The 27,909-nt window shown below is 44.9% G+C and overlaps 2 protein-coding genes across 3 annotated transcripts in view; one reads left to right on the forward strand and one right to left on the reverse strand.

Annotated features, from left to right (window-relative positions):
* The window catches only part of Bcap31 (B cell receptor associated protein 31), a 30,992-nt gene extending 28,338 nt beyond the window's left edge, over positions 1-2,654 (reverse strand). Inside the window, exon 1 of one of the 2 annotated variants that reach the window (XM_052171872.1) lies at positions 2,573-2,654. The gene's annotated coding sequence lies outside the window, so the exon portion shown is untranslated. Of the gene's footprint in view, positions 1-980; positions 1,096-2,572 lie in introns of those variants that run through there. The other variant, XM_052171871.1, reaches the window with a different exon arrangement.
* On the forward strand, positions 1,558-27,801 carry Abcd1 (ATP binding cassette subfamily D member 1). The gene is made up of 10 exons (XM_052171870.1): positions 1,558-2,842; positions 5,895-6,075; positions 19,031-19,173; positions 19,256-19,424; positions 20,654-20,748; positions 23,575-23,720; positions 24,081-24,226; positions 26,080-26,164; positions 26,396-26,521; positions 26,606-27,801. Exons 1-10 carry the CDS (start codon positions 1,943-1,945, stop codon positions 26,823-26,825), a joined length of 2,211 nt encoding a protein of 736 aa, XP_052027830.1. The 5' UTR covers positions 1,558-1,942; the 3' UTR covers positions 26,826-27,801.
* Positions 27,802-27,909: the final 108 nt, after the last annotated feature.

Here is a 27,909-nt window from a genome sequence, read left to right on the forward strand (position 1 = left end):
TTTGACCAATGATGCTAGCCAGCCAACAAACTTCCCTTGACTGGGACAGTTACTTGTGACCCTCCAGCAAGTGTGTTACTATGACTAGGTACTTTTGTTGATGATTCCTTTCCCCGGGGGAGTCCAAGAGATTCTTAAACGTGTTTAACTAAGAAAATGTTTCTCATAAGAACAGGAGAACCCTCTCAGCCCCCATCAGGCTCCCTATCAAAGCTAGACCTGTTTAACCAAGAAAATGTTTTCATAAGAACAGGAGGACCTTCTCAGCACCCATTAGGCTTCCTTCCAAGACTAGAAGCCTCTGCTGCAGGAGCTACATGTCTTTCAATCGCTGGTACAGTGCAACTGGGACTGCAGTGTTCATACATGTATCTTCTGCAAACGCCACTGCCTAAGCCTCGGCATGAGAAAGGAGGCCAATTTTCGCCAACGCTTATGAAGGGCAGATAAACCTAGCAGCCTCCAGTCTCCTTCTAAAGCTGCATTTTGAGAACTAGGCAGGCCTTCCAAATGATCGCACAAATGCACAGGGTGTAAGGCCTCCCCGTATTGTCAAAAGAGCGACTCCTAGAGGGCGGGAATCCAGGCCAAAAGCAAATACAGGTCTCCACAGAGCACGTCAAAGCCTTACCCGGAGAAAGTTCCAGAACCAGAAAGTCTCTCCCGAAGTCAAAAAAGACCTCCCTGCATCCCTAGAAAGCCACAACGCTCAAGTCCACCGCGCCAGGTGGCTTTCGAGGAGCTGGGCCTACGTGGACAGCTCTTCTGGGTGGGACTTCTCCACTGGCCCCCGTCCTCGCGTCCCCTAGAGTACCACTCCACCTACCTCCACAACATCCCTCTGTCTGATCCTGCCCTAAACTCCCAAGTCGGCCCGGATCCCTACACTTCCCAGAACCCAGTCTTTCTGGGATGGTCGCCTTCCTCCCTCATGAAGAGACTGAGGGGAACCTCGGTGGTCCGAAAGTCAGCCAGCTTACCGAGTTTCAGCCTACGCGCACGCTCCACCGCAGCCACCAAACTCTCACGAATGCTCAGGCCCGCCCCCTAGCCCGCAGCCGGAAACCGGAAGCACGCGTCGTGCCCCGCCTACAAGTCCTGAGTCCCGTAACGGCTCCGCCCATTGTCGTTTCCCGCCCCGCCCTTAGGCACAGCCTGCTGCCAAGGTCTTGAAAGGAAGTAGAGGCTGGCGGCTGAAGACTGATTGCCACGCCTCTGACACTTCGGACGCGCAGGGGTGGAGCTTGACAGGGCCTTGGCGGGAAGGCTAGGGCGGCTTCTCTAGCCTAGACTTGCTTTGTTTCTGTGGTCGGAGAGGGGGAGGGGCCAACGGTAGGGCGAGAACGGGGTGGGGCACCCCTAACCCGGACTCCGCCTCTGGCCTCAACTCCGCCTCCTCTCCCCCACCACCAGCCCTGGGGAGGGGTAGGTGGGTGGGGATTCTGGGCCTTGGTGTGGAAGCTGTGGGCTGCAGAGCGGACAAACACGCCTGGTGCCCCGGGGAGGGGCGTCACGGGGGGGGGGGGGAGGACGGGGGGGGGAGGAGCAGTAAGAGGCGGGAGGTGGAAGGAAGAGACAGCCTCTCTGCTTAAGACCTCTTGCGGCTCTGACCTCAGGGGCTAAGGGACAATCTGTAGGGGGAAGCCAGTTTCTTCCACCCGTAGGGGGAAGCCAGTTTCTTCCACCCGGGCTGCCTGAAGAGGCCACGACCCTAGAGGATTCTAACCCAACCGATCCAGGGGCCAGGATTCTAACCCAACCGATCCAGGGGCCCCAGCACCACCCTGAGGGCCTAAAGCTACAGTCTCTGGGACCACTTTAAGGTTTCCAGTTGCCTAAACAACGAGCCCTGGGTCAGAGCAACAGCCTTTCCAGGATCTGCCTGCAACTGTAGCCTCAGGCAGCAGTTCCAGCCCTCAGCCTGCTCACCAGTCCAGGTGACATGCCGGTGCTCTCCACTCCCAGGCCCTCACGGGTGACCACGCTGAAGCGCACAGCTGTGATCCTGGCCCTCACAGCCTATGGAGTCCACAAAATCTACCCTCTAGTACGGCAGTGTCTGACTCCTGCCAGAGGTCCTCAGGTGCCAGCTGGGGAGCCCACGCAAGAGGCCTCTGAAGCCGCCGCAGCCAAGGGTGGCATGAACCGAGTATTCCTGCAGCGGCTCCTGGTGCTCCTGAGGTTGCTGTTCCCCCAAATCTTGTGCCGGGAAACAGGGCTGCTGGCCCTGCATTCTGCTGCCCTGGTAAGCCGAACTTTCCTGTCTGTGTACGTTGCCCGCCTGGACGGCAGACTGGCCCGCTGCATTGTACGAAAGGACCCGCGGACCTTTAGCTGGCAACTGCTGCAGTGGCTCCTCATCGCCCTTCCTGCCACTTTCATCAACAGTGCCATCCGCTACCTAGAGGGCCAGCTGGCTCTCTCTTTCCGAAGCCGTCTAGTAGCTCATGCCTATGGACTCTACTTCTCCCAGCAGACTTACTACCGAGTAAGCAACATGGATGGACGGCTTCGAAACCCTGACCAGTCTCTGACAGAGGATGTGGTAGCCTTTGCTGCCTCTGTAGCCCACCTTTATTCCAACCTGACCAAGCCACTCCTGGATGTGGCTGTGACCTCCTACACTCTCCTTCGAGCTGCCCGTTCCCGAGGAGCTGGCACAGCCTGGCCCTCAGCCATTGCTGGCCTGGTGGTGTTCCTCACAGCCAATGTGCTTCGAGCCTTCTCTCCCAAGTTTGGGGAGCTAGTGGCAGAGGAGGCACGGCGAAAAGGGGAACTGCGCTACATGCACTCTCGAGTGGTGGCCAACTCAGAGGAAATTGCCTTCTACGGGGGCCATGAGGTGGGGCAGATTGAGATTCTGCTTATATTGCAGAGGAGGTGGCTGGGAGACCTATTGCAGCCAGTTATAAGCAGTAAGGAAAGCCCAAGGCCTACTCAGGCTGATGTTAAAGTTGTGAATAGGCACTGGGACAAGCTTGGGGGTAGGCCTTGGATGGGTATAGTCTTAAGATGCAGAAATGGAGAAATGACACCATTGGGTGGGAACTTCCCTGAGCTGGCTGGCTGCAACCTCCCAAGCCACTTCTGCTTCCTTGGTAAAATTGTCTTGGACAATTTGGATTCTAACTTTGGATTCTAGTGATGCTCCTAGTCCAGCTTACTCCAAACTTGCAGTCAACCATTCCTGCAGCCAACTTGTTGGAATTAGACTCCTACCATCTGGGAGTGTAGGACAGAGCCTGCCACCTAACCTCTCTTACCTCTCTGGGCCCTTTGAAGGCTGGCGTCCAGCAGAGTTGGCTGGCTGGGCTGTCCGGTATTATGGGCATGACTCAGCCCAAGCAGAGGTTAACAAGCAGAGCTCAGCACAGCTGCTGCAGCAGCAATGTTGCTGCTCAGGGTCAAGGCTGTCAGAACCCCAGGCATGTCTGGTTAGTGACTGACAGGCTTGGCAAGCAACCTGCCTAGTTGCCTCCCAGGGAAAGGGATGCCTCACCCCAGTCTCTGCCCTAGAAGCCTGACAACCTTCCTCTCCCACCCCCACTCTAAACCCTGATGCCCTACCCCTGGTGTAGCTACCCAGATCCCAGCCACTTTATGAGGTGGGCTGGGATCAGGGAAACCTGGCTTACACTGGGAAAGGCTACTTTAAATCAATGTAAACTTTATTCTCTGGCAGCCCCTCCTCTTCTTTGTGCTTGTGGTTGCAGCTGCCTCAGGCCTTGTTCTGGCTACTGGTTTCGGTTCCCCAATGCTTGGGGCAGAGGGTGGGGGAGGGATACAGAAGCACCCTTTTCATGAAGACCGGTGTGTTTCCTGGGTCAGGTAGCCACTTGCCCCAGGACCTTGTCCCACTGGCTGCATTTCATATAGACAATCAGTTTTGTCCCTGACTTTTAGAAAGGATTTGTCTCTACATTCTGCAAAGAGAGTTCTCGCTGGTGCAGGTCAGGTTTCAGATTAGGAGAAAAAGTACATCACCCTTACTATAACCCCTCTTCCATTCTCTTGTCCTGAATGCTGGGCTGCAGGGCTTTGGCAAGCTGCCAGGGGCCTTGGGTGAGGCACTTGGCACAAAACCTATAGCTGTGCCATCAACCTTAGCTGGCACTGCTACCAGCTTGAGGCACAAGCCTAGATTACCAGGGTGCTGCAAAGGTGGTGCACTCACTTCAGGCTGGGCTTTTGGAAATGTGAGGCTGGGTTTTTGGAAACTGGGCTATATGAGCAATTCTATGCAGAAGGCACAAAAAGAGAGAACACTAGTATTTAAAAAGACTTCCTCTGGGCTAGCTTCAGGAAATAGCACATTAAACAATAGAGTTCACTTGTTGGGACCCAGAGACCTTGTATAAACCCTTGGCCTACTTGTCTAAGCCTCATCTGTAAAGCTGTATGGGGTGATGGGCCACCATGGGTGGGTTGACTGCCCTGTTGTATAGGCACATGTCCCACTCCAGTCCCACTGGTTGCTGTACTGTGGACATGGGCCTGGATTCAAGTCAAGACTTTATGAAAAAGGGACTAACTGGCTGGCTGGCTGGTAGGCAAACAGCAGGGTATAATTTTCTTACTAGAATTTCAGACAGTGCACTTGAATGTGTACACACATGTATACAAACCTCCTACTTAAAAGAACAAAGTAATCTTAAGTCATCTTTTGTAAGAATCTGGTTATTAGGCTGAGGCAGGAGGTTCATTGTGAGTTCAAGGTCAACTTGGGCTACATAGTGAGTTTCTGGGATATAGAGCAAGGCTATCTCAAAACATAAAAGGCAAGCATGGTGGTACACACCTTTAATATGTGTACCATTTAAGAAGCAGAGACAGGAAAATTGCCACAAATTTGAGATTGGCCCTGGTCTACATAAAGAATTCTAGACCAGCCAGATATGAGTCTCTCCCTCCCTCCCTCCCCCCCCCCTCTCTAACAAAAACAAAACACAAAAACAAACAAAAAACCACCAGAAGTCTGGTTCTTTAGAGCTAGAATATAGCTCAGTGGTAGAGTGCTCACCTAGCACACTCAAAGCCTACAATGTCCAAGACCCTAGGTTCTATCCATAACACCTCAAAACTAAATAAAAATCTGGTTCTTTTAACAGCCCAATCCATTCAGTCCACATTTCTACACTCCTTGCTACTTCTAGGCAATATGAACTAGGACAGGTCACTCTCTGCTTCTGTGTCCTATAATAGACACAATAATATGCACAATAAGGTGTGTGGCAGTAAATTGGGAGAAAGAAGACAAACAGTGCTGTGGTGTTTGGGCATTGGTGTGGGGGAGCAGAAAAATCCAAAATACCACAGTCACCTTGCCATGACTACTTCTGGATACTTCTAGACTCCTTTGAGGCCTGTCTGACTGCAGTTCCTATAGGGATTAAGAGCATATTCACCTGGTTTTGGTGGGAAATTCAGTGTAAGTTTCTCACAGAAAAGAGCCAGGGAAAGAAACAGGAAATGGAGATTGTTGATGAGTTTTTCAAAACCAAGAACTTTATCATTTGCTCTTTTGTGCTGCTCTTTGAGCTATTGATCATGTCGGTGGGGACGCACTAGGAAGGAGCCCAAAGAAATGGGGTCAGCAGAAGATGAAAGACAGGTGCCCTCAGGGGCCTGGATTCAGAAACTGCCCAGGCAGGATACAGAGAGGGAAGTAGTGAGTGTCCCAACCACAGTAGTAATTGAAAGAGAGGGTAGGAGGTTCCCTATAGCATCAGACAGTCCCTTACCATCACCCCTATTTGAAGCTTGGCCCCACCACAAATACAATCCCCAAGTCCTTGACCTTGTGGCCATCAACAGCATGTCTGTGGGTCATACTTGGGAACTCTTACTGTCATCTCCCAGGAGTTGTCACATTTGAATAACTATTGACCTTACAGGTGGAGCTGGCACTACTACAGCACTCCTATCAAGACCTGGCTTCACAGATCAACCTCATCCTGCTTGAACGCCTATGGTATGTCATGCTGGAACAGTTCCTCATGAAATATGTGTGGAGTGCATCTGGTCTGCTCATGGTAGCTGTCCCCATCATCACAGCCACTGGCTATGCAGAGTCAGGTAAGAGCCAAGGCTCCAGGAACTAGGGCCCAGAGCTCAGCCAGCCCACTTACCTTTTTTTCCTGAGTAAATTTAAGGCCCTACTGGCCTTGAGATTATCAGAAGTCAGTCATTCCTCTGAGCTCTTTGCTGCCACATGTGCATCTCATGGTTCTTGGTGCCAAGAAGCCTAGCACAAGACCACAACTTAGGAACACTACATACAACTGCCTCCATGTGTGCGTACCCTTTACCCACCTGTCCTTAGCCCAATTTTAATTGGAGATGAGCATAAAAAGTGGCTTGGGTGAGTCCCTTCATGACCCCAGCCTTGGTTTCTTCCAAACAATGGTTCTTACAAATTACCAGGGTAGAGGCCTTTAGGGAGTAAGAAGCCTGCCCTACCTGTTGCTTTGGTGATGACCAGGTTGTCTTTATTTCTGTTTGTTCCTCTACTGCTTTGCAGTTTATTCATTCAACTTTTAGTGAATGCCCTTGAAAAGGTAGACATGCGACCTTGAAAGCCTCCTTAGGTTAATCAATAGCTCTCTTCCTCCTGAGCCTTAGAATAGTTTACCTAGAGAAGCAACCCCCATGACATTTGTTATTACAGCTTAGCCTGAAGTTTAGTTTCATGCGTTTTTCTATCATGTGCTTTTCTTCCTCTATTATGCTTTTATGATGTGTGTAAACTCAACTGTATAGATACTGATTTCTCTGCTTAGCATTCCCCTCCTATACTACAATCATCCTTCCTGATAGACTTATTTCAGAAGTTACTCTTTCTTCTTCTGGTTTGTTTTCATTTGAAATGGGGTCTCTCTTTGTAGCCCAGACTTGCCTTGAACCTGCCATCCTCCTGCCTCAGCCTCCCTAGGCTGGGATTACACTGTGCCTGGATAAAAAGTTCTTTCAGCTAGCGTATCATGGGGTCTTTTTCAATTAACTTGTCCGAAAATATCTTTTACACTTATTCCTGAGCTAGTTAGATTAAGCATAAAAATTTAGTGGAAGGTTAATTTCTTCCAATAATTTGACAAGATTTCATTGTCGTCTCACTTCTTGCATAGCTGTTCATTTTAAAAATCAGTTTAGGGGCTGGAGAGATGCTCAGTGGTTGGGGGCACTGACTGTTCTTCCAGAGTTCCTGAGTTCAGATCTTAGCAACCACATGGTGGCTCACAACCGTCTGTAATGGGACCTGATGCCCTCTTCTGGAGTGTCTGAAGACAGCTACAGTGTAGTTACATATAATAAATAAATAAATCTTTAAAAAAAAAGAATTAATTTTAAAAAATGAATTTAATTATTAGTATTATGAATTTTTCTCTCTAGGTATCTTTATCATTTTCTTTCTTGGTATTCTTCAGCTGTAGTGCAGTGTGTTTAGGTTTCTGCTTCTCCTGCATCAAACTTGTGTTTCTTTCAAATATACATACTTCTCTTTAATTTTTTTATTTTATATATTTATTTTTATGTATGTTTGTATACCAACTGCATGCCTGGTAACTGCAGAAGGCAGAGGAGGGCATCACATGCCCTGGAACTTGGTTACAGACAGTTGTAACTTCTAAACATAAGTGGTCTTCAAGAGCAATATTAGTTACTTTTTCTATTCCTGTGAAGAAACACCATAACCAAAGCAATTTATAAAAGAAACCATTTATCCAGGTGTGGTGCCACATGCCTTTAATACCAGCACTTGTGGATCTCAGTTTGAGACCAGCCTGGTCTATATAGTGAGTTCCAGGATTTCCAAGGTTATACAGAAAGACCTTGTATCCAAAACAAAAGAAAATAAAACAAAACAAAAAAGCATTTAATTGGGGTCTTGCTTATAGTGTCAAAGGATGAGTCCATGGTCATCATGACAGATAACATGCAGCAGGGAAGCAGGCATGGCACTGGAGCTTACTCCGAACTTACAAGTTGGATGCAAGCCAGAGAGACCTCAAAGCCCACTCTAACCCATTTAATACAACTCCTCCAACAAAGTCATACTTCCTAATCCTACCCAAAACAGTTCCACCAACTAGGGACCAAGTATTGAAAAGTATGAATCATTGGGGGGGGGGGGCATTTTCATTCAAGCCATCGCAAGCAGTAACTGCTCTTAACCACTGAGCCTATTTAGGTTTTTCAGCTTCTCAGTCTTTCTTTCAGTTTAATAATTCTCCAGGCCACCTGTTGTTCTTCTTTCAGTCATATACAACTTGAATTTTTTTAAAGAATTTAACTATTTCTGCCACCAAGACTTTAATGTGCTCTGCCTTGATGCACTCCCAAGTTCTGCCTTTCTGTGTATGTCACTTTGTGTGGTTTCTCTCCCTTACCTTTTATGGTGTATATGTGTAAAGGTGTATATGTAGTGAGTGATGTTCCAGGTGCTTGAGAGGAAGCCACATAACCACTAGGGAAGATTTTAGATAAGCTTTTTTTTTAATTGTATACAATGGCAGCCTCAGGGCTGGAAAGGGGGTGGAGTTGCAGTATTTTTGTTTGTTTGTTTTTTGAGACAGGGTTTCTCTGTGTCATCCTGGTTGTACTAGAACTCACTCTGTAGACCAGGCTAGCCTTGAACTCAGAAATCTGAGTACCTCTGCCTCCTAAGTGCCGGGATTAAAGGAGTGCACCACCACTGCCCTGAAGGATTGCAGGATTGCAGTATTTTGTATGCTGCTCCTGCCAAGTCTTAACTCCAAAGATCCTAGGAGGTTCTGCTTTTAGAACCTGCTAGCTGCCAAAACATTCTGGTCACAAAGACCCATGCACTCCCTTCCTTTGTATCACTGCCAAAGGAAAAGTTATAAGGATATTGGGAAGGAAGTCTAATGTTCCTTCTGCCTACTGGAGCTAAGTCTTTGAAGACATAATGGAAAGGAGGATATTTAGACTTAGCTCACCATACTGTTAGCACATTTGTTCCCCCACCGCCACCCCTGCCATTTCCTGAGACAGGCCCCAGAGGCATCCATCCATTCATCCATCCAGTTACCTTTCCAACTTGAACTTTTCTAAACTAACCCTTTGTATCTTTTCCTCCCTGTGACAAACCCCTACTATTAACCCATATGAGAGTCACATATATGCTGGATACTTCCCACAGATTCAACCCCAGAGTCCTGGTCCCTTGATGACTCCTCAGTAGACATTATTTACCCATCTGCCCTTAGAACTGCCTTCTTCCTTGTTCCCCACCATCATTTCCAGGTTCTAGGTTTTTGTAAAAACCTTGCTCTGGGACTGGCAAGATGGTTTAGCAGGTAAAGGTGCTTACCCTGAAAACCTGACAATCTGAGTTTGATTTGTTTGTTTGGTTGATTTGTTGGCTGGTTTTGTTTTGTTTTCTGAGAAGAGTTTTTTTTTTTAAGATTTTATTTATTATTATATATGAGCACACTGTAGCTGTCTTCAGACACACCAGAAGATAGCATCAGATCTCATTACAGATGGTTGTGAGCCACCATGTGGTTGCTGGGAATTGAACTCAGAACCTCTGGAAGAGCAGTCAGTGCTCTTAACTGCTGAGCCTTCTCTCCAGCTCCCAAGGTTTCTTTTTGTAGTCCTTGACTGTCCTGGAACTTTCTTTCTGTAGACCAGACTGGCCTTGAACTCTCAGAGATCCACCTGCCTCTGCTTCCTGAGTGTTGGATTAAAGGCATGCACCACTACTGCCCAGCCTTAGTTTGATTTCTGGAGCCCACGTAAAAGTGGAAAGAACCCACTCCACAATGTTGTCCTCATACCTCCACCCATATGCTATAGTACATGTTGTGTACCTACACATTTTATTGTTACATATTAATTAATAACAATAGTAACAATAATAATTTCTTAAAGCTTTACTCTTCTGTGGATTACAAAGTCAAGAAAATTAAAGCTGTCAACTAAGAAGACTTTAAGGGCATGACCATGTGATGTAAACTCTGACCAAAACAAACAAACAAACAAACAAACAAAACCCAGGGTAGCCAGATGTGGTGGCAAATTCTTTTAATCCCAGCACTTGTGAGACAGAGACAGGTGGATTTCTGTAAATTCAAAGCTAGCCTGGTCCACAAAGTGAGTTGTAGCACAGCCAGAACTCTCTCTACTCAGAGAAACCCTGTCTCAAAAGACAAAGCAAAGTAAAACAAAACAAAACAAACAAAAAAAATAGCTTTAGATAGGTTTAGATGGGTTGTGAGAACCCAGAAGTTAAGAGATCAAGGTGCAGAGTAGATTGTGAGGAAGAATGTGAGTGGTGGGCAGCAAGGCAAGAGGAGAAATGTCACACTTCAGAAATAAAGCTCACTAGGTATTAGATGACGAAATCTAGCTGTTCAGGAGGAGGGACTGATGTGGTGCATCCAGCTTTATTTCTTGTCATAAGTAGCTCCTATCAACTTTTTTGTAATTATGTCTACATGGGGTGCTGATACCTTAGGAGGCCAGAAGCACTGAATCCCCTGGAATAGGAATGACAGGCAGTTGAAAGCCACCTAACATGGGTTTTGGAAATCAAACTCAGATCCTCTGCAGGAGTAGTAAGGACTTTTAACCATTGAGCTGTCTATCTAGATCCTTTTCTTTTCTTTTAAAGATTTATTTATTTATTTTATGTATGTGAATACACTGTAGCTGTCTTCAGATACACCAGAAGAGGTCATTGGATCCCATTACAGATGGTTGTGAGCCACTATGTACTTACTGGGAACTGAACTCAGTACTTCTGGAAGAGCAGCAGTCAGTGCTCTTAACCACTGAGCCATCTCTCCAGCCCTAGATCCTTTTCTTTTCTTTTTTTATTTTTATTTTCTACATTCTTTGTTTACATTCCAAATGATTTCCCCTTTCCAATCACAAAAGAACACACATGGAATGCAATCACTGATAAGTGGATATTAGATCCTTTTCTTAATGGATGTTATTGAGATGTGATTAACAGACCATGCAATTCAGTTTTTTTAAACACGTACCTCAGTTTTTGAAATGTATTCATATTTGCGCAGCCATCACCACTATCTAAATTCAGAATATTTTGAAATGAAAAGGAAACTCCATATCAATTATTAGTCATTCCTTATCCTCCTTCACTCTGCTCCTGGCACCCTCTAATCTGCCTTCTATCTCTATGGATTTGCTTATTCCAGACATCATCAAATAGAAATGGAATCCTATGGTATGTGACCTTTGCTGTTTGGCTTCTTTCTCTGAGCATAATTCCTTCAAGGTTTATCTATGTTGGAAGATGAACCAGTCCTTCATTCACTCTATAGCTGACTAATATTTCATTGTATGTATATGCCATAATTTCTTTTTATGTTCTCTTGATACAGGTATGTGTCATCACATCTGGCCTATTATAATTGTTTTTTAATTATATATTCATTATATATAGGTTTCATAAAGAAAAGATATTTTGTTTGTTTAAGATAGGGTTTCTCTGTGTAGCCCTGGCTGTCCTGGAACTCACTCTGTAGACCAGGCTGGCCTTGAACTCACAGAGATCTATCTGCCTCTGCCTCCCAAGCACTGGGATTACAGGCATGTGCCACCACTGCCCAGCTTTCATAAAGATATTTTCATTCTCAGATTTACCTCTTTTTACATTCTTCTGTATCTCTCCCTGTTCCTGCTAGTCTCTGTTTTCGTAAACTTTAGGAAATATATTTGTCTTTCTGAGTCTAGTATAATGATCTCCAGTTATATCCATTCCTCTAGTTAGTTTCATTTTTCTTTATGGCTGAATAAAATTCCATTATATATATATATACCACATTTTCTTTTTTTTATTGAAAAAGAAAGTCAGAGGCAGGTGAATTTCTGAGTTCTAGGCCAGCCTGGTCTACAGAGTGAGTTCCAGGACAGCCAAGGCTATACAGAGAAACCCTCTCTTGAAAAAAAAAACAAATCCAAAAAACACCCCCCCCAAAAAAAATGGAAAAAAGAAAAAGAAAGTAAAAACATTTTATAATAAATTGAAAATTTACATGGAAGGAAATTATTTCTGATAAAATAGAAGAGATATATAGAAAAACACGTTGAAATTGACAATTTTCATGGAAAATTAAAGAATAAAAGTGGTAGACATAAAAAACATTGCTAAATTAAGTGAAATATGGGATAGAAATATTTTATGATGGAATTGAAGATTTACGTGGAAAATATTTCTGATAAAATTGTAGAAAATGTAGAAAAACATGTTAAAATTGAAGATTATCATGGAAAATTTTATATGGCTATAATTATGGTAGGCGTAAAAGTATTCCTAAGTTGATTGAAAGTGGAATTATAAACATTTTCTGATAAACTTGAAGATTTACATGGAAAATATTTCTGATAAAATTGAAGAAATATATAGAAAAACATGTTAAAATTAAAGATTATCATGGAAATTATACAGATAAAATGATAGGCATAAAGATAATTCTAAGTTGATTGAAGGTGGAATTATAAACATTTTCAGATAACATTAAAGATTTACATGGAATATATTTCTGGTAAAATTCAAGAAATATGGGCTGGAGAGATGGCTCAGCAGTTAAGAGCACCGACTGCTCTTCCAGAGCTCCTGAGCTCAATTCCCAGCAACCACATGGTGGCTCACAACCATCTGCAATGGGATCTGATGCCCTCTTCTGGTGTGTCTGAGGACAGTGACAGTGTACTCACATACATGAAATAAATAAAATAAGACTAATTTTAAAAAAAAAAATCAAGAAATATATAGAAAAACATATTAAAATTGACTATTTCATGGAAAATTATATAGATAAAATGGTAAACATAGAAAACCTTTTGAAATTAATTAAAAGTGGAATTAAAAACATTTTGTGATAAAATCAGAGATTTACATGGAAACCATTTCTGATAAAATAGAAAAAATATATAGAAAAACATGTTAAAATTAAAGATTATCATGAAAAATAATGCAGATAAAATGGTAGACATAAAAACATTAATTTAGTGCTTTTTTATGTCTTGCCCTTTTTCTCTTACTGCTTTTAATATTCTTTGTTTAGTGCATTTGGAGTTTTGATTATTATGTGACAGGAGGACTTTCTGTTCTGGTCCAGTCTATTTGGAGTTCTGAAGGCTTCTTGTATGTTCATGGGCATCTCTCTCTTTAGGTTAGGTTTTCTTCTATAATTTTGTTGAATATATTTACTGGCCCTTTAAGCTGGAAATCTTCACTCTCTTCTAAACCTATAATCCTTAGGTTTGGTCTTCTCATTGTGTCCTGGATTTCCTGGATGTTTTAAGTTACAAGCTTTTTGCATTTTGCATTTTGTTTGACTGTATAGTCAATGTTTTCTATGGTATCTTCAGCACCTGAGATTCTCTCTTCTATCTCTTGTATTCTGTTGTTGATGCTTGCATCTATGACTCCTGAATTCTTTCCAAGGTTTTCTATCTCCAGAGACGTCTCACTTTGTGATTTTTTTTTTATTGTTTCTACTTCCACTTTTAGATCCTGGATAGTTTTATTCAGTTCCTTCACTTGATTGTTTGTGTTTTACTGTAATTCTTTAAGGGATTTTTGTGTTTCCTATTTAAGGGTTTTTACCTGTTGACCCATGTTCTTCTGTATTTCTTTAAGGGAGTTATTTATATCCTTCTTGAAGCCCTCTATCAGCATAATGAGATATGATTTTAAATCCAACTCTTGCTTTTCCCGTGTGTTGGAGTATCTGGGACTTTCTGTGGTGGGAGAACTGGGTTCTGATGTTGCCATGTGGCCTTAGTTTCTGTTGGTAGGGTTCTTATTATGTCCACAGGGGCACTGCCTGTGAGCTGTGTGGGGCATCAGAGACACACAGCCATGGGTGATGTGGGCCACAGCAGCAACAGAGAGACCACACCAGGCCAAACAGTTCCACGTGGGGTTTTACTGGGGATGGGGGGGGGCAAAGGTGACAGAGGACAGAAAGAAGGAAAAAGAGAAAGAGAGGGAGACGTTACTCAAATATATTCGAATGGTGACATAGTCACAGGTAAAGGTGGGCCCAGTGAACTCTGGGTATGTGGTGGCTGTTGCCTTGGCAACAGGCCTATAGGTCATGCTGTCACCTATGTGATGTCACAGGTGTTGGAGGACCTGGTACTAACATTCCTCCCTTCTTGTTATTATAAGAAGAAAGAAAAAGAGGAGGGGGAAGCCAATGGTGAAAGGGAATGAGGGCGCTGTGTTTCTTAAACTGCTTCCTGCTGTCTAGGGGCATCGTTAATTTTGGGTCCCAGTACTAACACTTGTGCTTGCCTTTTTCCATCTGGTTATCTCTGGTGCTAGTTGGTTTTGCTGTCTCTGACTGGAGCTTGTCCCTCCTGTGGGCCTGTAAGCCTGTACCCATACTCTTGGGAGACCAACTCTCTTTTGGCAGGGTCTATGCACAGAAGGATGTGGAGCTATCTGGCTCCCTGGTGCAAATGGCGGTGGGAAGACTTCTGTCTCAGTTGCTCCACTGATCTTAGGCCCTGTGTGCTCCTAGCTGGTCCCCTCCAGAGAGAAAGTGGAGATTTTCACCTCTACACTCAGAAGTGAAAGTGCTGCCAGGAGATCACTCTCTCCTAGTGGGCTGTGCATAGAAGGCTGTGAAGCAGGCCCACATTTTCATTATCTATTATCTGTTGATGGACATCTAGGCTGGTTGCATTTCTTGACTATTGTGAATACTGCAGCAATAGACATGGATGTGAAAGTATCTCTGTGGTAGGACTTAGAGTTCTATGTCCTATGTGTCCAGTAGTAGTACAGATAAGTCACATGGGAATTCCATTTTCAGTTTTTTCAGGAACCTCCACATCATCCCAGGATTTGTTGTCATTTCTTTTCTTTTTAATTTTTTAAAGGACGTTTTAAAATTTGTTTATTTATTTTATGCATATGAGTATGCCACCACTGCTCTCTTCAGACACATGAGAAGAGGACACCAGACTCCATTACAGATGGTTGTGAGCCACCATGTGGTTCCTGGGATTTGAACTCAGGACCTCTGGAAGAGCAGTCAGTGCTCTAAACCACTGAGCCATCTCTCCAGCCTATCATTTATTTTTTGTTTGCTTGTTTGTTTACTTATTTATTTTTGGTTTTTCAAAGCAGGATTTTCCCAGGTAATCCTGACTATCCTTGAACTTGCACTATTAACAAGGCTGGCCTTTTTTTAAATTGATATATTTTTTATTTACATTTCAAATGATTTCCCTTTTTCTGGGTCCCCACTCCCCGCAAGTCCCATAAGCCCTCTTCCCTCCCCCCTGTTCTTCCATCCACCCCTTCCCACTTCCCTGTTCTGGAATTCCCCTATACTCTTGCACTGAGTCTTTCCAGAACCAGGGGCCACTCCTCCATTCTTTTTGGACATCATTTAATTTGTGGATTATGTCCTGGGCATTCAAAGTTTCTAGGCTAATATCCACTTATCAGTGATTGATCTTTTGAGACTGGGTTACCTCACTTAGTATGATGTTCTCCAGCTCCATCCATTTGTCTAAGAATTTCAAGAATTCATTGTTTCTAATGGCTGAATAGTACTCCATTGTGTAAATATACCACATTTTTTGTATCCATTCCTCCGTTGAAGGAAACCTAGGTTCTTTCCAGCTTCTGGCTACTACAAATAGGGCTGCTAAGAACATAGTAGAGCATGTGTCCTTATTGCATGCTGAAGAGTCCTCTGGATATATGCCCAGGAGTGGTATAGCAGGGTCCTCAGAAAGTGTCATGCCCAGTTTTCTGAGGAACTGCCAGACTGATTTCCAAAGTGGTTACACCATCTTGCAATCCCACCAGCAGTGGAGGAGTGTTCCTCTTTCTCCACATCCTCGCCAACACCTGCTGTCTCCTGAATTTTTGACCTTAGCCATTCTGACTAGTGAAATCTGAGGTGAAATCTCAGGGTTGTTTTGATTTGCATTTCCCTAATGATTAATGATGTTGAACATTTTTTAAGGTGTTTCTCAGCTCTCCGAAGTTCTTCATGTGAAAATTCTTTGTTTAGCTCTGTACCCCACTTTTTAATGGGGTTATTTGGTTCTCTGGGTTCTACTTTCTTGAGTTCTTTGTATATATTAGATATTAGCCCTCTGTCGGATGTAGTGTTAGTAAAGATCTTTTCCCAATTTGTTGGTTGACATTTTGTCCTTTTGAAGGTGTCTTTTGCCTTACAGAAACTTTGTAGCTTTATGAGGTCCCATTTGTCAATTCTTGATCTTAGAGCATAAGCTATTGGTGTTCTGTTCAGGAACTTTTCCCCTGTGTCCATGTCCTCCAGGGTCTTCCCCAGATTCTTTTCTATTAGTTTCAGTGTGTCAGGTTTTATGTGGAGGTCCTTGATCCATTTGGAGTTGAGCTTGGTACAAGGAGATAAGAATGGATCGATTCGCATTCTTCTACATGCTGACCTCCAATTGAACCAGCACCATTTGTTGAAAAGACTATCTATTTTCCACTGGATGCTTTCAGCTCCTTTGTCGAAGACCAAGTGACCATAGGTGTGTTGGTTCATTTCTGGGTCTTCAATCCTATTCCATTGATCCACTTGCCTGATATTGTACCAATACCATGCAGTTTTTATCACTATTGCTCTGTAGTAGAGTTTAAAGTCTGGGATACTGAATCCCCCTGAAGTTCTTTTACTGTTGAGAATAGTTTTAGCTATCCTGGTTTTTTTGTTATTCCAGATGAATTTGAAAATTGCTCTTTCTAGCTCTATGAAGAACTGGGTTGGGATTTTTATGGGGATAGCATTGAATCTGTAGATTGCCTTTGGCAAGATGGCCATTTTAACTATATTAATCCTGCCAATCCACGAGCATGGAAGATTTTTCCATTTTCTGAGATCTTCTTCGATTTCCTTCTTCAGAGATCTGAAGTTCGACAAGGCTGGCCTTAAACTGAGAGATTTTCCTGCCTCTGCTTACCAAGTCCTAAAGGTATGTGCTACCAGTGCCTGGCCTTCCTTTTTAGTTTTTAAGGGAGGGGTTCTCACTTTGTACTTCTGGATAGCATGGAACTTGATGGTAGCATTCTCACTAGAATGATGAAATTTTGGTATAATTTTGACTTGCATTTCTTTGGTGGCCAGGTTGTTCAATGTTTTTCTTTGTTTTTTTATTTTGTTTATTTATTTTGTTTATTTATTTATTGTACGTGCATATGTGTGATATGGTATACACATGTGACAGAATGTATTTGTAAGTCAGAGAACTTTGTGGAATCAGTTCTCTTTCACCTTACATGGGTCCCAGGGATTGAATTCAGATCCTCATTGAACTCAGACCATTGTACTTTGTCTTTTGAGACTTGCCTGTTAATTGAATTTTCCCATTTCTTAAATGAATTATTTGTTGTTTTACTTGGGTGTTTGTTTGTTTGTTTGTTTGTTTGTTTGTTTGAGAAAGGGTTTCTCTATGTAGCCCTGACTGTCCTGGAACTCACTCTGTAAACCAGGCTGGCCTTGAACTCAGAAATCTGCCTTCCTCTGCCTCCCAAGTGTTGGAATGTGCCACCTTTAGGCATGTGCCACCACTGCCTGGCTTTCATTTGGTATTTAATTTTGTTGTTTTTAGACAGGGTCTTGAGCTGGTTTCTAGAACAGGCTGGCCTCAAAATCACAGAAATCCATGTCTACCTCCCAAATGCTGAAATTAAAGGTATAGGTCACCATGCCCAGCTAGCCTATAATTTTCTCTTGAGTCAGGATCTCATGTACCTAAGATTGTTCTGAAATTCACTGTGTAGCCAAGGAGAGCCTTGAACTTTTGATACTCATCTTCTACCTCCCAAGTGTTGGGATTTCAAGAGTGTACCCTTATACCAAAGTATAAAAGGTATTTGATTCATTTGGAATTAAGTTTCCTATAGGGTGAGAGAATTTAGCTTTGTTCTCCTACAAGATACATTTCAATGTCTTTATCGATTCATCCATTACCAGGCAGACTGGTTGTTTCTACCTTTTGGCTATCATGACTAGCACTACTGTGAATATTCCATACAAGTTTCTGTTTCTCCAGGCTATATAGCTAGGAAAGGATTCCCTAGGTCCTTTGTGAATTCACTATTTAACTTTGTGAGGAACTGCTAAGTACTTTTCCATTTGATCTCCTCCCAGTCATAGATGGGGAGGTCCCACTTCTCACTTGGCCAATGTCTACTCTTACCTCCCTTTCCTCCAGCTTACCTTGTCAATATGACATGTTATTTCTCAGCAATATTGGTCTCATTAATGATTAATTATGTCAAGTACCTTTTTATAAACTTACTGTGGTGAGGAAGTATACATGTTACTACACACATGTAGAGGTCAGAAGGCAATTTTGGGGAATCAGTTCTCAACTTCCACCATACACACCCTGGATATCAAACTTAGGTCATTAGGCTTGGTGACCAATACTTTTACCAGCTGAGCCAACTCACCAACACACCGTATTGCTCTTTATATATCTTTATTTTTTTCTGAGAAAATGTTTTCACTAGCTCAGGTTGGCCTTGAACATGTGACATTCTTCTTGCCTCAGCCTTTGGACTACTGGGAAGTCAGGCAAATTATATATATATTGGATCCTTTTCCAGCTGTGTGAAATCAAGATCCTCATGTTTCCACCACCTAAATGCTGGGTTGCTCTGGGCTAAGAAAAGTTTTAGAGGACTACAACTCTACTAGCCATCTGGTTTAGAAGTATTCTTTCCTATTCTATATATCGTTTGCCATTGCACTTTACTGATGAAGTCCCTCAGTGCTCAAAAGTATTTAATTTTGAAGTTCATGTTGATCTATTTTTATTGCTTGTGTTTCTGGTTTCATAGCTAAGAAATCAAACCCAAGGACAAGTGTTACCCATTTTTTCCTGTGAGTTAGTTTTATTTGTGCTATGAGGTAGAGAACATATGTGCTCTGTATATCTATCAGTGTATAACAGTATGCACAATATTCATCTTTTCCATGGTGGCTGTATGAGTTTCCACTGTCTTTCCTAACCCAACTTGGGCTTTCAGACTCAGAAGCCATGAAGAAGGCAGCCTTAGAAATGAAGGAAGAGGAGCTGGTTAGTGAGCGTACAGAAGCCTTCACCATTGCCCGAAACCTCCTCACAGCTGCTGCAGATGCCACCGAGAGGATCATGTCATCCTACAAGGAGGTAACCCGAGTGTAGCTTCTACTCTGCCTGCTCTTCCACTCGTAAACTGGCTGGTGTTGAGCCCATGTCACCCTCCTTATAGGTGACAGAGCTGGCTGGCTACACAGCCAGGGTGTACGAGATGTTCCAGGTATTTGAAGATGTCCAACACTGTCGTTTTAAAAGGACAGGAGATCTAGAGGAGGCTCAAGCTAAGCCTGGGGTCATGAAACAGTCTGGTGTCCATGTAGAGGGGCCCCTGAAGATCCAAGGTAAGGTAGACTCTGTGCAGAGTACTTCCTCTGCCTTTCTATTTTATTTTGTTTTGGTTTGGTTTGGTTTCGTTTTTGGTTTTTTGAGACACAGTTTCTCTGTGTAGCCTTGGCTGTCCTGGAACTCACTCTGTAGACCAAGCTGGCCTCGAACTCAGAAATCCACCTGCCTCTGTCTCCTCCCAAGTGCTGGGATTACAGGCGTGCACCACAACTGCCTGGCTTCCTCTGCCTTTCTACTCAGCGCTTTGTCTCCTCCCATACCACCCCAATACACAGAGACCCCTGTGTACCCTGTCCTGTCTGCTCAGGACTCATTGCCAGAAAGGTCATTGAAAACTAGGAGGGGGCTGGCCCAGTAGCCTTCATTCTCCAAGCACTGGCTACCAGTTCAGCTACTGACAAACTTTCCCAAGTGTGTTGATTTCAGTTACCAATTAGTAAGATGATTCTGGGCTCTTAGTGCTAGGTATCATTCACCCATACAAGGCAAACAGAGAAATCAAGGCAGTGAGGAATGGGGATATAGTTCAGTTGTATAGTGCTTGCCTAGCATGTATGAGACCTTGGGTTTATTTCCTAGCACTACAATAAAAACAAAAGATTTACATGGCTAAGGATATAGTTCAGTTAGTGTTTGCCTAGCATACACAAAGCCCTTGATTCACTCCCTACTATCACATAAAGCAGGCATGGTATTGTCAAGGTTAACATTCTGTCTAAGTAAATAAATATTTAAAGTAAATAAAGTATTTAAATTCATAAGTGATGGCTAATGCCTGTAATCCCAGCATTTGTTAGGCTGAGGCAGGATTGCTGCATATTCAAGGCCAGTGAGGGCTTTAGTATTAGACTACCCTGTTTCAAAAAGAAACAAAAGAAAAAAGAAGTCAAAACAGTGCAAGCACAAAAGAAAATCTAGCCCCCTGCCAGTTTACAGGAGTCAGGGTACTACAGCAAAGGAGCCTAGGCATCAAAGCTGGTCTTACAATATTGTCAAGAAGGGTCCATGTTCCAGAGTATCAAAAGGTGGCAACTTGGGGCATGCTACTTGACTGTGGGGTTATCAACCTGTTGGAAGACCTCTGTTTCCCATAGAATCTAGACCGCACCATACTGTTTGGGATCCCAGGGGCCTGTTATTAAGATAGGAAGTAGGGATAAGCAGCAGGGCACAGGAAAGCAGCAAAAATGCTGTGCCCCTGTCCTTCCATGCCTTCTCTCTACAGGCCAGGTGGTGGATGTGGAGCAGGGGATCATCTGTGAGAACATCCCTATCATCACACCCACTGGAGAGGTGGTGGTGACCAGCCTCAACATCAGGGTAGGTTAAGTAGAGAAGCATTCCTAACCTGAAGTGCTGACCAATCTTGGCCAAGTAGCTGGGGACAAGGTACACTTCCCAGATTATCTGGCTACCTGCATCTGTGAACCCTAGCCCTTGGCTCACTTAGCTTTGCTAGCAGCGACATTGTCCCCAGCCACGTGGAAGATAGGCCAAGGTGAAGCTGAGAGACCAATATATCTCTGACCATGAGTCCTGAAGCAATAGTATAAGTGCTGATAAAAGAGGCTAACAATTACCAGAGTTGTCCAAAGGTTACCCAAGTGCTCCTAGTCTGATGATTTGTCTATCCCACCAGGCTTCACTGAACTCTGGACTGAGTATTTGAAACCAAAGATAAATCAGAGAGTAGGTTGACCTTAAGAAGTACCCACTGCTTACTGTTGTAGCATATACCTTTCATCCCAGCACTGGGGAGGCAGATGTAAGCAAGTCTCTGTGAGTTGGAGACCAGCCTGGCCTGCATAGTGAGTTCCAAGACAGCCAGGGCTACGCAGAGAAACTGTCTTAAAAAACCGAAATAAATAAATAAACAAATTAGACTCTGATCTAGAGTAAGTAAGAACCACCAAAAGGATGATAATCATTTGATGAGAAAATACCCTATAAAGCTTTTTCTCAAAGCATAGGAAGTGGATAAGTAGACACAACAGGAGTTAGGGCCTGAGAGACAAAGGGGCCAAGGCCTGCCTCATAGCAAGGGAGAAAGCTGGAAAGAAGCAAGAGGAAGTGAAATATCAGGCTCCTGCCTTCACTGAGGGGGTTGCTGACCCTGGAGAGGAAGAAGGGCAAGATTATTGAAAGCCAGTTGAGGCAGTAGCCATAACATGCTCCCTCCCTAAAACAATATAATATAGTAAATGGTACCTGATGGACCCAAGGTATATAGTTTCCTGGCTGACTCTAGGAAGAAACAATAGGAAGCAAAGACACTAGTCTGGGTAAACAGACTGCAACTGGGTAGATAGCAATGCTGCCAAGGAATCAAGGTAGAAGAGTTGGGAGCTCTGAGGGAACCTGAAACTTCTTGTCACTCCTGTCCTTCAGAGCCAGTTGTTTCATGCTGGTGAGTATCCTGGGAATTCCCTAAACAATCCCTCTCAGCAGCATTATCACCAGAAATAGACTCCTTCCATATTCTGGAGGCCAGAAGTCTAGTTTTAAGGGGCAGGAAGGTTCCTTCTTGGAGAGAATGTGTACCCTGGGTCTTGTCTCACTTCTAGTTTCCTGACACTCCGTGGTGTTCCTGGGATTCTGATCTGTTACCCTATTCTCTGCCTCTATCCTCACATACATACACACCCCTCTGTGTCTCTCTATTCAAATCTTCCCTCTTTGTAAGGTCTCCAGCCATGTTGGATTTGGCTCACTCCCCTCCAGAAGCCCTTAGTGTCCATTTAGCTAACTTCATGTGCAATGACAGGTCCAGCTCTGAGCAATAGGACATAGGACTTCAGATAAATTCAGGGGGCATAGATCATCCTGTCACATTGCTCAAGGCAATCAAAGGCCAGAACCTGGATCCTCCTGGGAGCCCTATGCATCAATCCTCTTATTATTGCTTGTAGATAAAGAAACACCTACACTAAAAGGAGGAAGGAACTAAGGATGATGGTGCTAGGGACTGCTGTGCCATCTCTGCTGCAGGGTACTATACCTCCTCTATGACCCGAAATCTCTGACTAGCTAGCAGTGGCACTAAATGAACTAACCCCTCCTTTCTGCCAGAACTCCAATGCTGAGCTACTCAGGGGCCATCTTCTGTGACCCTGATACCTGAGGGCAAAGTAGACCATGGGGAGAGGGGTTTGCCTTTTACATCTAGAACTTTTTTCCCCAACGGGGGAAAAACTTTGCCCAGGTGATTCCTTGTGTGTGTAAGGGGTGTGTGTCTCATTGTGTAGCTCTTAGTCTTCCCAAATATTGAGATTAGATCCATGTGCTACTTCCTACTGCTTCCCTATACAGTTCTAGAAAACCTCTTGACACTACACTTGGATCCCACTAAAGTAGTTAGAAGGGATAGAGAGTCCTTTGGAGTATCCTAGAATGTGCTTACTCATTTGACCATGGCAAAAGAAACTGTGATCCCTGTGTTTGGCTTGTACTATCCAGGCATGTTGGGGTCTTAGGGGTCAGAACCAAGTCTTGTCCATTCCCTTGTATCCTATACCTGGTATTCAATTGAAGTTCTGCATACTGAACCCCATCCCCTGTAGCCTTGTAGTTACTTGCCAAGAAATCAAGAATGGGCTTAATAGCATAAACTTAAAATCTAAGCCCTTGGAAATCTAAGACAAGAATGAGTTCCAGACTAGCCTAGGCAACATAGCAAGAGCCTTCCCACCTGCCAGACTTATTTATAGAAAGATAACTTGCTTGCTCTTCTCCCTTCCTCCTTCCCCCCTCTCCCTCCCTCCTTCCCTCCCTCCCTTCCTTCCTTCTTCTGTCCTTCTATCTCCCCCTTTCCTTCCCCCCTCTTTCTTTCGTTTTTGAGACAGGATCTCATGTTGCCCAGGTTGGCCTTGAACTTGTTGTGTAACCAAGGGTTGAAGTTAAATTACCCTTAAACTTAGGACCCTCCTGTTTCTACCTCTTAATGCTAGATTACAAGTATGCATGGTTTATGTGGTGCTGATGATTGAACTCATGGTCTGATCTTTGTTCAGCAAGCACCCTACCAACTGAGCTACATCCGCATCCCAGACATAGAAGGCTTTATGAGACTGGGAGGGAGGCTACAGTGATCCAGGGTGTAGGGAAAGAGATGTAAGCTCTGGATGTCATGTCCTGATGCTTCCACAGGTGGAGGAAGGCATGCACCTGCTCATCACAGGCCCCAATGGCTGTGGCAAGAGTTCTCTGTTCCGAATCCTAGGTGGACTCTGGCCCACATACAGTGGTGTACTCTATAAACCCCCACCCCAGCGCATGTTCTATATCCCTCAGAGGTAAGTAAACCTATTTGTGGTATCTTCTCCACCTCTTCACATCTGTATAATACTAGAGTCCACTTCTCAGGAGAGGATGTCAAGATGTTAACCAGATCCCAATATCCAATAGCACAAACTAGTCCTGTCCATTTCAGATGGCGGGGGGAGGGTCGTACATCTCAAACTCATATCCATAGATGAGGGTGATAAACACACTTGTGTCCATGAAAAGATGTGAGTGTATGGACATGTTAGTTGGGAGAGTGCCTGGGTGTGGTATGTCAGCAGTTGGAAAGCACTCTGGAGCCTACTAAGGCACAGAGCACTGCTGGGAAACAGGGCTACTTTGCCCCTAGTGGACATGCAGCTTTCTCACAGGCCCTACATGTCCGTGGGCTCCTTGCGTGACCAAGTGATCTATCCCGACTCTGCGGAAGACATGCGGAGGAAGGGCTGCTCGGAGCAGCAGCTGGAAGCCATCCTGGGCATCGTGCATCTCCGCCACATCCTGCAACGGGAGGGAGGTAGGGGCAGGGCACACCAGTGCCCTTTGTCCCAAGACTGATGGGGAACCTGTTGCCAACCACCTCTAGCTTCTATCCCAAGTCCTAGGGACAAGAGTTACCTCAGCATCCAGGAGTTCAAAGGGCCTACAAGGAAGGAAGGGTAAACCGGTTGCTGGGGTGCCAGGAAAGGGGACTTGTAAGCAGAACACTTGCTTCATTGGGTTCCTAGGAGACCCTCTGTCAAACAAAAGACCAACCTAGGACAGTCACCCTATTGGGTAGCCAGATGATACCAGGACAGGTTGCAACTGGGGCTTGAGAGATGTTGGCTGCCCTTGTGAGACACTGGAAGCTCTGGGGCTTTAGATAACCAATTGGCAGATCAGTTTTGTGTTTGAGCAAACTGACCCATCTCTGGGTAGGGTAGGATGGCCATGCATATGTTTCTGTTTGCACAGAGGCTTGGAATGTGAGTGGAGACCAGAGTCATGGTTGACTCTGAGGAGAGCCTGTAAGAGGCAAGGACAGGTAGCAAAAGAAAGTGCTTTTGAGATGAGAAAGCTTATTGAGGGACATCTCCTCTAGTGCTCTTACTGAAGGATATCTGCTCCAGTACTCGGTGGTTGCCCTGAATGGTTAGTATCTGTGACTAACCATTGCACATTTTAGGATTGAATTCAACTCTGAGTAACAGCACCATGCTAGTCCCCTTAGTGGTTCAAAGCATTTACAGGTTTATCCTACTGTGCTATAAATCCCAAAAGAAACATACCAGAGTTGGAAGGCAGAAATGTTCACTATAGGCTCCAGGGCTACGGGCCCTTTTACCAAGTTATGGTGTTGTACATGGCTTCCATTCTTAAAGTTACCTTATAACCCAATGTGACTGCTGTAGCCATCACATCCAGTCCCTAGACTATAGGATGGAGGAAGTAGTGAAGGAAAGAAACAAAGGATACTTACCTTTTGTTTTCCCAGAAGGTTCCAGGGTTCTATATGTATGACAGTGGCTAGAATTAGCACTAAGGTTACCCTTCACCATAGGGCAAGATAAAATGTTTCACATGCCCTAAGGACAGTTCTAGTCATGTAAAAACACAGGATGGTTGATAGAAGGAGACTTCTGCCACAGAGTCCTGACAAATCACCTTCCTTACATGCTCATCAATCCTTTAAGCCAGTGTAGTGGCACTAGGCTATGAAATGTGGCCCACTTCCTCTGGTAAAGAACCTTTGTCTTAGAGAGAATACTCTAACCATCCCTGGGGATCTTTGCCCTCATCACCTGCTGCCTGCTGAGGATGATGTTGACAGGTTCTTCCCTGGCAACCCATTAGGTATCCTGGAACTGCCATCACTAAGAGCTGCAGACTCATTAGCTTCAACAGAGAGCTTTGATTCCTGGCATTCTGGAGTCAGATTTGGCTGTGGCAATGCTAGCTCCTTCACAGACTATGAGAAAGGACATACCAAAGGACTCTGCTCAACTAGTAGTGAGCTAACTTCTCACTGTGTGTCTTCAAAACATCTTCCCTCTATCCATGTCTCTCTGTTTAAATTTCTATTTTCTGTAAAGGTATCAGTTATACTGGATTAGGGTTCACCCTCTTGAACTCAACCTGAGCACATTTGGAAAGATTGTCTCTCCAAATCCTACCAGGGGTAAAACTGTAGCATGTGTTTTGTGGGGGAGAAAATTTTTGTTCCAAGTCTTTCAGTTATTAGTGTTACAGGCAGATGAGGACACAGAAAAGAAGTCTGTAGCCAGACAAGTTCTGCCAAGGTCAAATGTGTCTCATTTAACCCTGACGCTACCCAGACTCCCACTGGGTTTCTGTTGAATTGAGCTGAGTCCTTCACTTCCTGCCCAGGTTGGGAGGCAGTGTGTGACTGGAAGGATGTTCTGTCTGGAGGTGAGAAGCAGAGGATTGGTATGGCGCGCATGTTCTACCACAGGTGAGCACTGCAGTGACTTTCAAGGACATTTAGTAATTTGGACCCAACAAGAGAGAAAAAAATGGGTGCTTCCCAGTAAGAGGAAGACAGCTACCTGAAGGAGCTTCACCTCTCCCCCCAGTTCTCCCCCAGTGCAGCAGGGCTATGGGTCACAAGTGATTGGCCAGGAACTGAAAGTTGGACAGTGGTAGGGAATTCACTGCTTTCCCCTTTACCCACCCCCACCCTAAGGCCCAAGTACGCCCTCCTGGATGAGTGCACTAGTGCTGTGAGCATTGATGTGGAAGGCAAGATCTTCCAAGCAGCCAAAGATGCTGGTATCGCACTGCTCTCCATCACCCATCGACCCTCCCTATGGTAGGTGCTCTTGGAATTGTGGGTATGACTGCCACCTGAAGTGAGAAAGTAGCCGTGTCAGCTTTCTATCCCTGTCCTGTTCAGGAAGTACCACACACACTTGCTGCAGTTTGATGGGGAGGGAGGCTGGAAGTTTGAGAAGCTGGATTCTGCTGCCCGCCTGAGCCTGACTGAAGAGAAGCAGCGCCTAGAACAGCAACTGGCAGGCATCCCCAAGATGCAGCAGCGCCTTCAAGAACTCCGCCAGATCCTTGGCGAAGCTGCAGCCCCAATTCAACCCCTGGTCCCAGGCATCCCCACTTGATTGGGGACCTTATCCCCAGCTCCCACCCATCTCCAGGCTCTCGGATCACATGAAGGAAGCTGTAGCTCCTCCCCTCCCCTCACTGCCCTGCATGCCTTCCCCATCCTAAGTCTCCTAGCCAATTACCCGCATTCCCCACTGGGGCAAGTAGATATGAATGTGGACACTCTGCATTTTACCCTCACTCTGGGGTCTGCTCCAGGAACTGGCCCTGTTCAGGGCAATGTGTCCTTTACTTTTTTCTGGGGAGGGATGGAGGGTTTGGCAGGCCCCAGTCCTGACTCTACACAGTATGGCTGAGCCATAGGAAGTAAGCGAAGCAGGAGTGGCCCCCTTACTGCCAGCAGCCAGAATGTGTGGCAAGGCTGGTGGTTGTAGGTCATATCCCTCCTGAAACCCAAATCCTTGTCATTGCTTTGATCTATCCCTTTATTGCCATCCCTTAGGGTGGCCAGCCAATGCCTCTGTTCCCCTGCCATGAAAAGAGCCTAATGGAGCCCAGGATTAGACAGGGTCCAAAGGGTTTCCTTCCCATGGTTACCCCCAGAATGGGAGTGTTTCTCCTGAGCTATGATGAGAATGTAGCCCTGGCCCTCCCACTCTCCCACCTCTACAACCTAATTTATTAGACTCCCAGTAAATTGCCAACATGAGTACCCTGCCAGCACAGGAGGTGACTGGGTGGTTCCCTTCAGTCTACCCAGTCTCTGGTGCCAAACCTGGCCCCTCACCAGCCTATACTGCCAATTGCCACTGGGGATGCCCTCTGCTAGCTAGGCAGGAGTGAGGGCACCATGTTCCCAGCTCAGTGCCAAAGAGGGGTCACAGGAGGTGCTGTGTCTGCTAAACCAGCCCTCATCAAGAGGGAGACCCCACACACACACCCTACTGCCATTCTGTGCCTTTCCTGGGCATTCAGTCCTCTAGCTCGGGTACCCCCCTCAGTTCTCTCAGTAAAAACCTATGGAAAGTACAATCCTGCCTCCTGAACTTGGTGTGTGGTAGTTCTGGGGAGTAAGCCAGGCATGGTGGTGCCTTTAATTTCCGCATTCTGGAAGCAGAGTAAGGTGGATCTCTGTGAGTT

This window comes from Apodemus sylvaticus, chromosome X (genome assembly GCF_947179515.1).
Source record: "Apodemus sylvaticus chromosome X, mApoSyl1.1, whole genome shotgun sequence".
In the NCBI taxonomy this organism is placed as follows: Eukaryota; Metazoa; Chordata; class Mammalia; order Rodentia; family Muridae; genus Apodemus; species Apodemus sylvaticus.